The 15,459-nt window shown below is 45.7% G+C and overlaps 1 protein-coding gene and 1 pseudogene across 1 annotated transcript; both read right to left on the bottom strand.

The window, feature by feature from the left end:
• Positions 1-286: 286 nt before the first annotated feature.
• Positions 287-2,639, bottom strand: LOC119280548 (annotated as a pseudogene).
• Positions 2,640-9,576: 6,937 nt separating this feature from the next.
• LOC119274183 (putative E3 ubiquitin-protein ligase SINA-like 6) lies at positions 9,577-10,441 on the bottom strand. The gene is made up of 2 exons (XM_037554853.1): positions 10,289-10,441; positions 9,577-10,188 (listed from the first exon to the last, which is right to left on the bottom strand). The coding sequence occupies exons 1-2, from the start codon at positions 10,439-10,441 to the stop codon at positions 9,577-9,579; spliced, it is 765 nt and encodes a 254-aa protein (XP_037410750.1).
• Positions 10,442-15,459: the final 5,018 nt, after the last annotated feature.

Genomic DNA, 15,459 nt, shown 5'->3' with positions numbered 1-15,459 from the left:
GTTGCAGGTATTAAGATCTTTTAGGAAGTATCATCTCATATTTTACATAGCCTTAGCTAGGTAGGAATAGGATGGACGATAGATGGATGATATCTACTCCCTCTGTTCATAAATATAATATGTTTTTTTTTACTTTTTGAGACATGTTTTATAGTGTTTGTTCACCCATTTCAGTCCGTTCTCGTCCATATTGAAATATCCAAATATTTTATACTTGTGAACCAAGGAAGTATAGTAGAGAAATGGGTGAAAAGTACATATACACACTCTTTTCTTTAGGGAAATAACACATAATCTTTAACACATACGAAATAAAGGTGATGGCACTGTGTCGCTAGGTTGTTGTCGCCCCCAGGGCATCACCGCTGCTCACCGACGAGCCATCCTCCCATTGTGTGCTTGTGATCATCGTTGGTTCATCAAATTCCAAGGGGATCCAGCCGCCTTCTGGCGGCCACACGAAGGTTGGTTTCTCTAGTGGGACGTCCGGCAAGGGCGTGGATTTGGCAATGATCTGCACCACCTCTGCCATGCTCGGGCGGTCCGACGGGTTGGGGTTGGTGCACGCTAACCCAAGAAGCAGCAAGCGACTCACATCATCATCGTCAAACTTTCCAACCACCTCGTCGTCCACGGCTTCGACGAGTCTCCCCTCCCGGTGAGCTGTCCAGACCCAGTCGGTCAGCAGTTGGAAGGACTCATGGTAGCCATTGAGTGCCCGCTTTCCGGTGACAACCTCAAGGATCAGCACCCCATACGCGTAAATGTCGGTCTTGCGTGTGGCCTTGCGGCTCATCGAGTACTCCGGCGCTATGAAGCCCCAAGTCCCCGCGACACCGATATCCGTGTAGGAGTTCTTGTTCAAGCAAGTGATGATGCGGGCTAGGCCGAAGTCACCGAGGCGGCCACGGAAGGAAGAGTCGAGCATGATGTTGCTCGCCTTGATGTCACGATGGAGCACCATGTGCTCATGCTCGTGGTGGACGTAGTGGAGCCCTGCGGCAACATCCATGATGATGGCGTAGCGGGTATTCCATCCTAGGAGGGTGTCGAGCTGCTGCGGGGTTTTGCGCGCGCGAAACAAGTGCTGGTCCAGGCTGCCATTTGGCATGTACTCGTAGATGAGCAGGAGTTAACCTTTCTGATAACACCAACCTAAAAATAGTAATGGTTAGAAAAAAACACAAAAATATATGATGGCAAATAAGAGGTGAATGAGACCAAATTATATCTCATCTAGATGAGTTCTAGCAAAACTAAAACTGAATAATGATTGAGTGGTTGGCGAGGAACTTCCGTACCTACAAGCGGCACGATGTTTCGGTGACGCAGACGGTTGATGACATGAACCTCAGCCAGGAAGTCGTCGTAGCAGCGGTCATCATTACGCGTGAACTTCTTCACTGCTACATCGATGTCGACGCGTGACTTGGTCGTCCTGGCACCGTAGAGCGCAGTGTTCCCCTGTACACGGCGCCAAAGCCTCCTGCGCCTAGCTTCCTTGCCTGGTCGAAGTTGTTGGTGGCCTTCCTCACGGTGGCGTACTTGAACTCCCTGGGCGTACCTGGAAGCCGCCGGAGAGCCTCGGACAACTTCAGCTCCATCTTGAGGGCCTTATACCTCGAGTGGAAGAAGAAGGTTGCGGCAGCGATCATGCCAACAGTTACAGCCACCGTACCAGTGACTGAAGGGAGTATCACCTTCCAAGTCTTGCCGTGACGGTAGTTGCGGGGGAGCTTCTCAAGCGTCAAGTTCCAGCTGAGGATAGAGTGCAGCTCGTAGGTGTCCTGTCCCGTCGACGCCGAGAAACCAATGTAGGCTTTCTGTGGGAGATGGCTGCTGATGTTGAGCGGCGCGTCCAGGACGGCGCGCTCTGGTTGCTCCTGGCCCCGTGGAGCCATGTATACCCATATGTGGTGCCCCACGCCGTTGTATACTATCCACACAGTGTATGACGAATCTACATCCGTCCTGACTGGCGCGAGCGTAAGGTTGCCAGGCGGGACCGAGGAGAGCGGCACGGCGACGTCGGAGACGACGCTGCCGATGTTGAGGCCGACGTGGTTGTCATCGGGGTCATACCACTGCTTGACCGTGTCGAACTCGACGGCGATGAAGCTGCTGGAGGTAGACTTGGAGGTGGTGTTTGTGAGGCCGAGGAAGCCACCATGGCTGCCCGGTGGAGGGCCGTCTAGGGAGGAGGCGATGACAAAAGCAAAGCCCTCGCCACATGTATTAGTGTTTGCCCTGAAGATGATCATGTCGAAGGAGGTGTTGAAGGAGGCGTCGTGCCTCACCCCGAGGGAGTCGACGCGCCACAGCGTGACCGGAGACAACAGGAGAACAGATCCGGTCCTGTTGATCAGGAAGCCAGAGCTAGTTGGAGTCAGCTGGAGGATTGGACCCATTATATGTGCATCCTTTTGAAACGCCAAGCCGGCGCCTCCCATCATCATACTTCGATTGAAAGATGGGAAGCTGTAGTAGACGATGTCGTCCCTCTTCTTCATCTCTTCCTCGCAGCAGCTACACGACCGCGCCGCCGCTTCGGATGCAGTAGAGCAAAACAACGCCATCGCCATACAGAAACACGCTAGCCATGGCTGCTCTCGTACTAGTGGTGCACTAGTTGCAGGCATGCTGCCAGTATGTTTTGATGGATGTGTAGAGCAGAACTAAGCTACTAGCTATAGCCACTGTTGGAAATCTCCTTTGTGGCTGCCGGTCTCTTCTCAAGTTCAACTCATATAAGCTCTGTTTGCATGGCGACGGCTCAACGACTTCATAAGCAAGGTGATTGATAACAGAATATTAGCTAGTTGATTGATACTATTATATATTTTGTTGGGCAGTTGGTCACTCAGAGACTCACAGTCGGGTCAGTCAGAAACCATATCAGAAGTAGTCAATCCCTATGTAAACTAATACTCCCTTTTGTCCGAAGCCTTTGTCCTAAATTTGTCCCTCAAATGGATGTATCTAGCACTCATTTGAGGGACAAACTTTTTCAGGCAAAGGGAGTATAAGACATTTTAGACCCTACACTCTAGTACTGCCTCTGATCCATCCATTGCTCAAACAGATGTATCCAGATGCTAGAGATATCTGTTTGAGCGACAATTATTATAAAATGAAGAGAGTACATGTCTTCCCTTGGCTTTTACACAGATCATGCACGCGTCTCGATGCGGACCGGCGGATACTAACGCTAGTGTTGTCCGAGTTCGTGGAACTTAGCCGCAGAAGGTCCATGATCTCTTCTCCAGTACTACGAATATAAAACGAGCTACGCGGGCCGGTGAGTCTAGAGTAGAGTCTTGTTTGCGGGTCAGTCAATGATTGTCAGTCAGAGTACATTATCTTCCTTGTCTTCAGCATGCATGCGTCTCGGCTCCTAACGCTAGTGTTGTCCATGTACGATTTAGGAGACATGAAGAGAACCGAGGGTGACACGGCCACACCTAACGCTGGTGTTGTCCACGCATGTTCGTGGAACGTTTCCGCAGGTCCTGGTTCTATAGTCAATTAAGTCAATAGATGTGTACCTTCTGTTTTTATTGATCGTTGGTTTTGTGATATTTTGTTGATCGTAGGTTTTTGTCATAGCTAACCATTCTATGTGCACCTTTTGTTTCGCAGAAGCAAACAATTACAAGGCCAATTTTCTTTCCGGTACTATCGATGACTTTGCAATGCAAACTGGAAATATGTCGAGAGGGGTTAAAGATACAATAGAGTAGTTGGAAAGGCAAGTTGGTCTCGGTTTAGTGAAGATTTGTCACAAACATGATTCTTCATATGATCTCGTTTTTTCAACTGCCAAAGGGTCTGCTACAAAGGCTTGATTACTTTCGGTCCATATTTTTCTCAGTGATAGAAAGGAAAAAAAATATAGATTGGCCAAATGAAATGTAGTTTGCCGATCAAAAAATCGGGGGCCTTGGTATACATGACCTCCAGGTCATGGTTGGTGCCTTAGTTAGTAAATGATGATCAGCTTCTAACCGAGGAATGGATTTGACGAACCCTATTGCATAAAAAGTATCTGAGCCCAAAAATTTTGTCCCATGCAAATTTGAAACCTGGTGAGTCATATTTTAGGAAGGCCTAGTGGCGGGAAAGAAACATCTCTACCAATTTGGCTCGTTTGTGATCATGGATGGCTCTGAGATCCAATTCCCGAAGGATATAAGTGGCTGGGAAACATTACTCTTTGGGAAAACTATGGCATGGTTCTCAGTATGATTGCTTCACTTGCACCATTTCACAGGTTCTGAGTAAGTCTCTGTCTAAGGTTCTTTTAGGTGTTATTTGGTTGGCCCTAGCCTTGCGTCCTCCCAACATCCTTTGGGTTGCTTGGATTCGGTCCACCAAAGGCAAGGCCTGGACGAGTTCAGATGGAATCCGACACAGAGTAGGGTGTTTATATAACCTCTATCTACTAGGCACTCACGCACGATGAGGTTTCAGTGAATAATAATAATAATAATAATAATAATAATAATAATAATAATAATAATAAACTTGCGAATCAAAGGTGCTATTGAAAGTCAAGATCTTCAAGTGATATATGTGCCGAGGTGTTGCCCTGATTTAGGACAACATGATTTCCCACAATTGGCAGGGAAAGCAAGAAGTGATCTTCTTTTTTCACCATGATGAGACAATCAAGCAGCTCTTCTTTCATTGCACTTTTGCATGCACTACAAGGCCAGTAATTCAACTTTGTCTAACTATATCCAACGGCAGGGTTGCCATCATGTATGCTCATTATTGTATACCATGCAAGTTCAGTTTGCTCATATGGGTGGGAACATAAACCTTGTCATGGTCGCTATGGCTATGTTGAAATATTGGTGTTTAACGATAAAAAATCATCCTCCATGCAGGTTATCTTCCATTGTACACGTTAGATCAATTTGCGGTCTACTCTACAACGGCTGGAGCACCTATCGTCGTCCACGGCAGCCTATATGCAATTGGAGTAGGTGGCCATGGATGTTTCTACCCCATATGGATGATGTCATATGCCAGTCTACGGATAGGCCCTCCATCCTCCATGTCGTATTGCTTAGTTTCCATCTCTTTTAACCTTGCTAGTGAGAATGTTTTATTTTATTATAGATTGTGTGAGTTTGTGTTTGCGATCTACATCTTAGTTATGCATAACGGATGTTCACTCATTACAATAATCACATTTGAACATTATGCTTTGACTAGAAAATTGCCCGTGCGTTGCAATTGGAATATACTATAATCATACAAGCGCAATCCACATTTCAACTGATCTAAGCACAATGAAAATACATTACAAATATATCAATAGTAGACTAAGGGAGCATCAATACATGTGTCAAAGTGCATGCCCTTGAATGGTTGTTTAACAACTCGTTTAAAAATAATAGTTATGAAAAATCTATCCTGGAGTACTGTTCACTATACAAGAGGAGATTACAACATGTAGTCAACTATTAAAACACAACAACTATAAGGACTCTACTCAGCTACAAAAAAAAACTTTAAATAAGTTCAGAGACGAGAGCACCGTGACGAATAACTGTTTTTTCTCGAGTCATCGCTGCCTCACCGCGTACCTCTCCTCTCCCTTTCCCCTTTACACTTTCTCAACTTCGCCTCCTTGCATTCCTCCAAGTACGAACGTAAGAAGATTTTTCTGAGGCGCTTCAACACTGAACCATGAGCTCTTTTGGTTTCTCAGCTACAATTGGTGATCCATCCCCAACCGTAGATCGATCGCCACGTCGGGATAGGATCTAAAGAATATTTATTCAGTGCCACCTTCGCCGCCAACTTAAGCTACTAAAGCCAAAAACAATCCGCACGTGCGGATCCGGTGACCCCCGCTCATCACCGACGGCCGAGATCGTTGGCGGAGGGGAGCCGCCGGAGGGCAGCGGCGGAAGGAAGCGCTCCTAGTGGAGGAACGAGATCGCCTTCTTTGTTCCCCTCGGCAACAGGCAAACAACCGAACAAAATGAACGCCGCTGTACGTTGTTGGTTGCAAACTCCAAAACATCTTGAATACGGACATTGTATATGAAGTGCCGTTCAATTTACAGCCGTGCAGTATGGTCAGCATGCACGTGTATCGATGGAGAGCAACCAAGGAATCAATTGGTTGATCCAAAAGAAGAAAAAAAAATGACTAACCCAAATTGTAGACATTTGGTATGAGTAAAGGAAATGCGAGTTTAGATAATGTTTGTTGTAGACATTGGCTTTTTTTTCGAGACTGACGGGGGGATAAACCCCACCGCTTGTTATATTGCAACTCGAAAGGTGACTGGGTAATCAGTACAAGTACATGTGAATGCACGAGGTGCAAAGGAAAAAAAACAGACGTGGCACCCAAGACAAGAGCCAAACACTAGAAGAGAGACAAAGACGAAAGGGGAGGATGGATGGAGAAGCCAATCCGAACCCCGCAGTAACTGACACCTAAAGCCCAAGACCAGACAAGCAGCTCAACTGAGACCCTCATCTCCCACGTACACAAACACCACCTGAAGGGCAAGGGAGAAAAAGTAGGCACCATAGCAAAGCTCACAGAGGAACGTCGTTGGTAACTCGGCCTCAGAAACTCCTTAACTCAGCCTCAGAAACTTCCGCATATGTTTTGTGTTGAGTTGAGGTCCATGCTTGAAGATGCAATTTCGTACTGTGCAAGGGCTATTTCACTATGCAACTTGCATACAAGGTGGCTGAAAAGTTCAGATACACATACGCAGAAGCTGGAACATGCTCTGCAAGCTTTGTCTGTTGGTAATGATGCATCTTTTGCTCAAGGAGGCTCTGAAAAATCTGCTCGAGAAAGTGAGATATAGTTCCTTAATCGCATATCGGATGAACTCATGGAGAAGGTAATGAAGTAGCATATGATGCATCTTAACAGCTTGGTCTTTCTCATCAATCTAGTGCTCTGTGACAAAGAACACGATTTTTCCTTGATTATAAGCAAAAATAATGACATGTCTGAATTTTCTATATACAGCTTGTAGAACTGGTGCAAGTGATGAGAACCACGAGCTCCATCGTTGATGGGACTGTGAAGGGAGAGTTGCCACGCAGGCATGTTAGTGGAAACTTGCCGATGTTGTGCCAAGAGCTGCAACTATATTGATCGACTGCGGCCGCTGTTTCGCCATCCGTGAGAGGTGCGATGGCACCTAATAGAAGTCGTCAAATTGCTATCATCTTATAAGTAGCTGTTTTGTTCCTGCTCTAGTGACAAAAGTATAGATAAGTACTCCTGTACGTTGAGTGTACTTTGAATTCTGTGGCTTTGTACCTGTTGTATGATGTTTCTCTATTGCCATGGTGGTCTGCGTTTTGATGTATACATGTGTTGTGGCAGATATGTCAAAGAGGTGCACAAATTCAACATATTGATTTTGAGTTCTAGGGGAACCCGTTGTCACTTCTCCCTGAGTTTTCCACTGATCTCTCTGTCTCAAGCAACCCGATCTCAATGGTAGACATAATTACTTGATGCGGGTTGCTCAAAAAAATAATTACTTATGCGTTATCATTGATTGAGATCGTCCTAAAAAGTTAAGCACTAGGAGTTGCTTTCGGATTCTGATTTTGAAGAGAAGAAATGCTAGCATAGACATGCGGCCTGACAAGTTTCACGTCCTCAAACTCACCGTGTAAACAATCAAGAATGTAAACAGAAAACAATTTCACACGACCATGGATCCTAAATAGGCAAAGTATTGATGAGAAACACAACCTCAGATTTCAGACCCATGAGAACATTGCAGAAGAAAAATATATACATAACTGAAAGTGAATACTACTGGTTGGCGGCTTCTTTACATGCATGCTTTTACTTTCTCACTCTCTGGTTTACAAGGTAAATTATGCGAGACGAAATTTTAGTTGTGTTGTCTGTTATTATTACGAAATGGTCATGGCTGACAATAGTAAAATTAACTACAACCAAGATCTAAGCTAGAGCAAAAAGATGTGTACTCTTGTCAATGCCACATGACGGATGATCCTTCTAGTTAATCCAATTCGTAACTGACATATATTGAGTGTCGTTGCTGGCCTGCTTCTGTTTACCTAACTCTTTGTCTATCACGCCTTCAAATACTCCAACAAGTTCACAGTACAGAAAGAGGATTCAGGGCATTATTTATTGGCGGAGATGAAATCCCCCAAATCCAAGTTACAAAAATGAAATCTACCACCTTGCTGGTCGAGAGTCTTACCTGCATCTATGCACTTACCGTCAAGGGGATCATAGACTTTCAGTCTCGTTGTTGTTTTTGTTTGAGTACATAAGCAGTAAAACAATAACTTGCCATCCTGCATCACCGTCAATGGCATGGGAATATATTTGTGTAGAAATGCCATTGGGATAGTGTATGCTTTGCCCCAGTCCCAGTTGCTCTTGCCGGAGTTGTTCAGGCTCCATATGTGGGCGTATCCATGAGCAATGCTCAATTCTGATTGAACCAGGCATAACGTGCCGGTGAGCTCGCCTATCTGGTCGAACCACCCCATCCGAAAACCCACCTTCGGGGGGCCTTTGATCACCTTGTTCCACTCCTCGCTCGCAAGGTCAAAGCAGATAACCATGTCTGTGTTTTCACCTGTTGATTGTGTTGATGATGCTAGAGCATATAATACGCCATCAATCACCACCGGACGGCAAAACTGGTTGACACAAAGTGGGGGTGGCTGTGTCATCCTCCACCCCGCGCCATCTTCTAAAGTGAGGATTTCACAAGTCTTATATCGGAGGCAAACCACCTTGTGCGCACCCGACAGGGTGGTGGGACTGGGACCACATACGAGGACTGTAGACCTTATCGTCGTTGGACCCGACAGGCAGGCGAAGACCACGATCTTCCCCGTGGCAAGGTCCATCAATTTGGCATCACCGTCCTAGTCGTTGATCGTGAATACAAGACCGTTGCTGCTCGGGAGAACACGGGAAAACTGATCTGTCATGAGCTCCCTTACGACGTTTCCACCCATGTCCACCAGCTGCACACGCTGGTTGTGGCAGGTGAGTGCGACGACTTATTTATTGTGAGATCACTCACTTTCGTTAGCAGCCAGCAAACTTTCGGGTCATACGGGGAGGAGGAGGAGGGTGCGCCGTTTGTGCTCCTTGCAGCGGGTGGCAGAATCATCGGCTTCCAAGGGCGCTTTAGTTTGTACCTAAATGCGCTTGGAACCTACATCAAGATGGACACCTAACATATGTTAAGATGGACTTGCTTGGCACCTGCAAGATGGGCATCAAGGCCATCGGGTCAGGGCATCAAGATCAAGGCCATCGGATGATGGGACGTAGAATTCAAAAACCAATAACACCTTGTCGGGGATGGTTTATTTGGCGATCTGCAAAAGCAGCCCCCAATAACCAGATTTTTTTTGTTTGGACAGCCAAATAACACCTTATTGGGGATTGTTTATTGGAGAACTGGTGGAGCTGCAAAACATGAACAAACATATCTTCACACATCTTGAAACAAAAATCTTACGCACACATCAAATTGAGAAAACATATAAATCATCATACTCCTTGCAGTCATAGCCTTAGTCTTCGTCATAGTCCTCCCTCTCTATTGTGATGGTGGCCACGATATCGGTTTCTTTACGAGGCACGATACACAAGCATTCCGTTGGTACCCCATCGGGCCCCATTTCCCACTTTGACTCCTGATTATGTCCTGGTGCGCACGAGAAACCCACGGTGATTCGGACATTTCCTCCCGGAGTTTCTGGCTGCACGCAGACGAGTGAGACGCCATGGCCGTAGGACTCCAGCGCCTCCATCTTGAGCAGGAAGAGGCGGTTGTATTTGGTTTTGAGAACTCGGGAGCCCGGCTGCACCGGGACTTGGAAAGGCTGGAATAACTCCATCGGTGTTGTTGGCAACGTGTGCACAGTGGCAAGATGGTCCAGGAGCACCGTGGTTGACGCGACGAAGCCACAGCCGGAGACCGGGCACAAGCACGGGCCGCAAGGGCACTGCCTCTCATGCTTTTCCTTCTGGTAGTAAGCGATTGTCATGGAGCATCCGTGCTTGCAGGAAACGAAGATGTTGTCGACGACACGCTCCATGATGTAGCTGCGCTGGACGCCGATCCCTTCTAATAACGGAAGCCTCTCCTGGCAATCCCCGCAGATGGAGTTTCCCTTGGAACACTGCAATGTATAGAGAGGCAGAAAAGTGTTTAAGCTTCTTCTTAATCGGATGTTGACATGTAGGTTGTCCAACCAGTGAATTGAATCACGTAGTGCATACCTGGAAAATGGGAGGCCTGAGGGGCTTGGAGCAGACGGTGCAGTCGAATATCTCCATCACCGTGCTCACATTCTGCCTCTTGCAACCGCTCGTTCTTCCCTGCAGCTGCTCGCCATCTCCTTTCCTCTTATTGGAGTTGCTTGTATCCTCCATCGGCGCCTGCTGTACTTCACCCAAAAGAAGAGATACTGTACTGGCAACGTCAATCCCCAATATATATAGAGAGTTACGTAGAGTAGTCGCTGTAACTAGGGATAGTAGTTACTCCGGAAGTTGGATGGGCCTTTTGTTTCGACTTCCAATAGATATTAACTCACCAACATTACCGAGGAAGCAGCTACATTTGTTCTCGATCACTGTTCCTAGCAAACAAGAATTTAATTTTGAAAACCAGCAAAGCATGGATGCACGCATGCAATTGATACGGGCTGCTGCTACCTCGTTGGATAGGTGTACACGCCACAACGAAGAGATGAAGCTGCATATAACGAAGAGCATTGAGATGCACATGATCCACAGTGGACGATTTGTGCCCGACACAACATATCAGTGCGTCCATGCGAATCATGAAAGCCGAGCAGACGGCTGGATTAGCATCGTGCAACCAGTTTATCATCCGCAGAGCAGTTTCTATGATTAACCATGAGCATTAAGACGGTGTCTTCAGGAAGGTTATGACAACGGAAGGCCATTAGGCCCGCCAACACCCAATCCAAAAATCAAAATTTTCCCTAAAGCAACACGACATGTAATGACAATCTTAACGACGCCTTTAAGAAGGGATGAACGTCACCGCCGCCAATCTGCCCAGAGAAAGAACAAGTTTTCACCCTGTCCAACACTTGTTGAAATATGGAATGGGCTTTAGGCCCATCTAACAATTTCTGAAAATCTCTAAGGGCCCATGTGGGTTTAATTGGCACTATGTGTAGTGGAAAGTTTAGTCCAAACCCGCTAGTGGAGAAGGAGTTGGACCTCCTTATAAGTGGTTGTTTGGATGAAGAGATTAGATGAGAGATTTGGGAAAGCGTGTTTTTAGGATGATTTTTAGCAAAACCGGTTTTCACCACTTTTTCGGTTAAGATAAGTATATACAGTTCCTTGTTTGGATGAGAAAAATAGGATACCCTGTTATGTTTTTTTTACCTCGCGTCTCTTCTCAAGGCCACGGACTCGCATGCATTTTCACGTCCATGGCGTCTTGCTCCTCCGCATGATGCGTGCACACGCTCTGTTGTTAAGCTCGAATGGGGTGTGTCGTTGGGCATGGCCCCTCAAATCCCTCCATTATTTTATCCACCCCGACAATAGCAAGGCCATGTGGAATCGGACGACAATGGAAAGTTCCCTCAGCTTGAGGAGGTAAGACAGAGCCGACCGCCACCTTCAAGGTCAGGTTACGGTATTTCTCCATTAGCACACAATGTTCATTCTCCGTGACACTATCCACGGGGTAGCAAGGAGCCGTGATATCAGGCTGAACAAGCTCCGTGGAAGCCACACCGCTTCTCTGCTGAGATAGTGGGGTAGCTTCGGGGGCAGTGTCGAATGAAGGATCTTCGTGCCACTGAGATGGTTGGCCGGTAGCTCGCTGGCTCTCAAGTTCCTCTAGTTTCGCTAATCTTGCATTGATCTTCCGCATTTCACTTGCTTCCTCTTTCTTCTTTCTCTCTCGGCTTCTATAACCACCGCTGTCGGGGAAACCCATGCACCCACGGAACGGAACCTGATGTGCCCCGTGTTCGTCCAGTGTGTTCAGGATTCCAGAGGGCCAACGGAGGCAGATACCAAAACCATGGCACTATATAATAATAATAAAAAGTAAGAAAATTATACAAGTATCTATCTAAATCATACAAGTAAGTATTTTTTTTTCTTTTAGAAAGAAGATAAGAACAAGAGGCTCACCACGGTGGTGCCGGCGGCGAGATCGGCGTGGGCGATCGACGATGGTGAGGACGGGGACGGGGACGACACCCTACACATGTGCAGACTCTAAGAAGTTAATAGCAGCACAAATTGTGCATCTAAATCAAAAGAATTCCCACACACACTCCTCCACTAAAATCCACAAACCACTCTACTTCTAGAGCATTTGAAATGAGCTAAACTAGAAGTGAGAGATGAAACGACGGAGTTGCTAACCTTTTAGAACACTTGTCTAGTTGGTGCACCGCCAAACCTACACCAATCTTGAGGAAAATGTAGCTTGGAGGTCGAGCTTGGAGAGGAGAAAGCTTAAGTGTGGCTCTGGCATTTCATCGAACACCTCATATGCATAGGAGGTGAGAACAGAGAGCAGCACACCTCCCACACGCCGGCTGACCAAAAAATGGAGGAGTGAGCAGGCATGGGCAAGCATATATATAGGCATCTCTTTAGTCCCGGTTGGTGGCTAGAACCGGGACAGAAGACTGACCTTTAGTCCTTGTTCCAGCTACCAACCGGGACTATAGGGGTTGCGCAAGGAGCGAGGCCCTTTAGTCCCGGTTCGTGTCTGGAACCGGGACTAAAGGGGCCAGATGAACCGAGACCGGTACCTGCCGAGGCCCGGCCAGCGCCCTAGCCTCATGAACCAGGACTGATGCACCCATTGGCCCCGGTCCGTAAGAGAACCGGGATTAATGCTCTTATCTGTCCAGGAAGAAAGCCCTGTTTTCTACTAGTGCTATTCAGTCCACACATAAAATCAGAAAAAATGAAACAAAATATAGCAGGAAGACTGACGCGGGAGGGGGGCGGGGGGAGGGGGATGGAAGAGGGAGGAAGGAGGGCCAATGCCGGAGGAAGGAGGGTTGGTGCAGGAGGAAGGAGGATGACGTGAAATGGTGGAAGGAGGAGATATGGAAGGAGCTACGTTGCAGGAAGGCCGACACATCGTAATGCTACAGCTGGGGGTTTGTTTGAGGGCAGTCGAACAAAGTAGGAGCCTGCTCGAGGGGTGGTAGGATGTGAAACGATTGAGCTTTGGGCAGGCAGGATATGAAATCATCTCTTATCTGAGAAGCCATCTCTACATGCAATCCAACACATAGTCACATATCTTATTAAAAGTGGGATGTACTATTATCAAGATGAAACATATATAGGTAAGATACAATTTATTGGGTTAGTTGAGTCCAAGTGTCTGCGTGCCTTTGGATACTGCACTATAAGAATATGTTCTCGGAGTGTCCTAGACCAAAGCTATTAGCCCAAGTAAATTGCCGACCTTGAAGAAAGTAAACTGCCGACCTAGGCGAACAATTTCTCTTAGGTGCATGCTTTCAATTAATGATTGCATTGAAGATAAAAGCCACCTAGGATCATACTTATTATGTATTTTTCATCATGTGAGTGGATAATGTTAAAATCTCCACCCACCAACATGTTCAAGATTCTGCACGACATATCAGAACAAGCTCCAGAAGGGAAGCATGCCTTAGCTTTGGTTGGGCGGCCCCTTAGACTACGAGGCAATTGTAAAATCAAGGCCGCCAGAAAGGTGATGCCAAAAACGAAGCTCAAAATTGGGCGCTATCTGGTTTCTGAATGCCTTAGCAAACGATGTAAGTTTATTATGAGTTAATAAAGCAGCCATGAAGGCCTTCCCCTCAAAAAGAAAGTTAGACAAGGTATAACTTATGGTCTGCCATTAATGGTGCTTTGCCAAGTCACGAAGACCCTTGTTATCCCAAAACACACCTTTTATTTGTGGAACATTTTTTAAACTAATTCCTCCAACTACAACAGATGATCAGAATTCCGTATACCTACGCTTGTGAGTTACCTTAACCGGGGAAACCGAATGGTCCATCTACCGTTCGATAGCTCCTCCTCGTTAGGAGCCAGATCCTCACGCAGATGCTGAATAGAAGGAATTGAAAACCCTCATGCCCGTCATCCTGAGTGTTTGCCATCGACACCATTTTATGTAAAAAAAAGGCTCTATTAGTTTCAGAGCCTTCGCCTCCGAGTGCTTGGTCCATTTGTATCACTAGCTTATTTATTCGTGGTTATATCACTTGCTTGCTCATTATATACGGGGGCACACATACTTGGAAATTTAGAGAAATTAATTCTCTGCAATTCCCTAAATCTGGAACAAAACTATTAGAATTTTCTTTTGGTGAAGGTGGCTACGGAACAACGGGTACGAAGGGGGAGAAATCAGCTGATTAGAATGTTTTCTGACAACTCACATAATAGCTTAATACAATAAAAATTCTTTCTACTTTGGTTTTCTCTACCTATTGACAAGAATAGCTTAATACAATAAGATATGATATATATTTATCTATTCCATTCGATGGAACGTCTAATCCATTGCGCAGGAGCAGAAATTTTATCAACGCCACAACTGATAGATTTTTAGCTAAATATTTATAATACCAACTTATAGATTTTGAACTATATATTCATAATATCAATGAGTGTGAAACTGACTGGTAACGTGGTCACATTATTAAACCCATTAAGCGTCGCCGTAAGGGTGGCCAACCAGCTACACCATGTGGCGCAAACTGGTTGGCCACAGTGAGAAGGCTTTTCGGAAAAAATAGATGGAGGTGAGGAATTTTTTAAAATACTCTTTTGCCTTTTTAGATGGAGGTGAGGACATGTATTCTTTTTTAAACGGTGTCCCTCGCTGGTAGGCCGTGGTGGTAATTTCTTTTTTTACTTTTTTTTTAAGATGGAGGTGAGGACTTTTTTTCTGAGATATTTTTTTAGATGGTGGCGAGGACCCCATGTATTTCTTTAAATGAAAAGTGCGCACAACTTTCTCATAAGCGGTGCCACAGGGTGGCATCCAAACCACTAGTAATGATACAACCTCATAACAATACTGAAAAACAACTCAAGCGTAAATGTAATTCTATGTATGGGTTTATTATCATCGCTAATATGATATTTTTGAGAATGTCATAATAATCATCCCCAAAATGAAAATGCATAAAAGGGTTTTCCATCTTGAAGGTGCTATTTTATTTGCTATAGAACAATATTGTTTACTATCACATAATGTGGACACGCATAAAACCATGAATTTAAACAAACTAAAGAGTAGTACTACTAGTACTAATGAAAAGATAGCTCAGCTAGATATTATTTTTGTGGTGTTTCTTAGATATCCGTTTCAGCTCCACAAGTTATATACTTCCTTCGTTCCCAAATAATTGTCTTTCTAGCCA

Source organism: Triticum dicoccoides, chromosome 3B, assembly GCF_002162155.2.
Source record: "Triticum dicoccoides isolate Atlit2015 ecotype Zavitan chromosome 3B, WEW_v2.0, whole genome shotgun sequence".
Lineage (NCBI taxonomy): Eukaryota > Viridiplantae > Streptophyta > Magnoliopsida > Poales > Poaceae > Triticum > Triticum dicoccoides.
The sequence above is the reverse complement of the archived record's forward strand: the minus strand, read 5'-3'. Positions and strand labels throughout refer to the sequence as shown.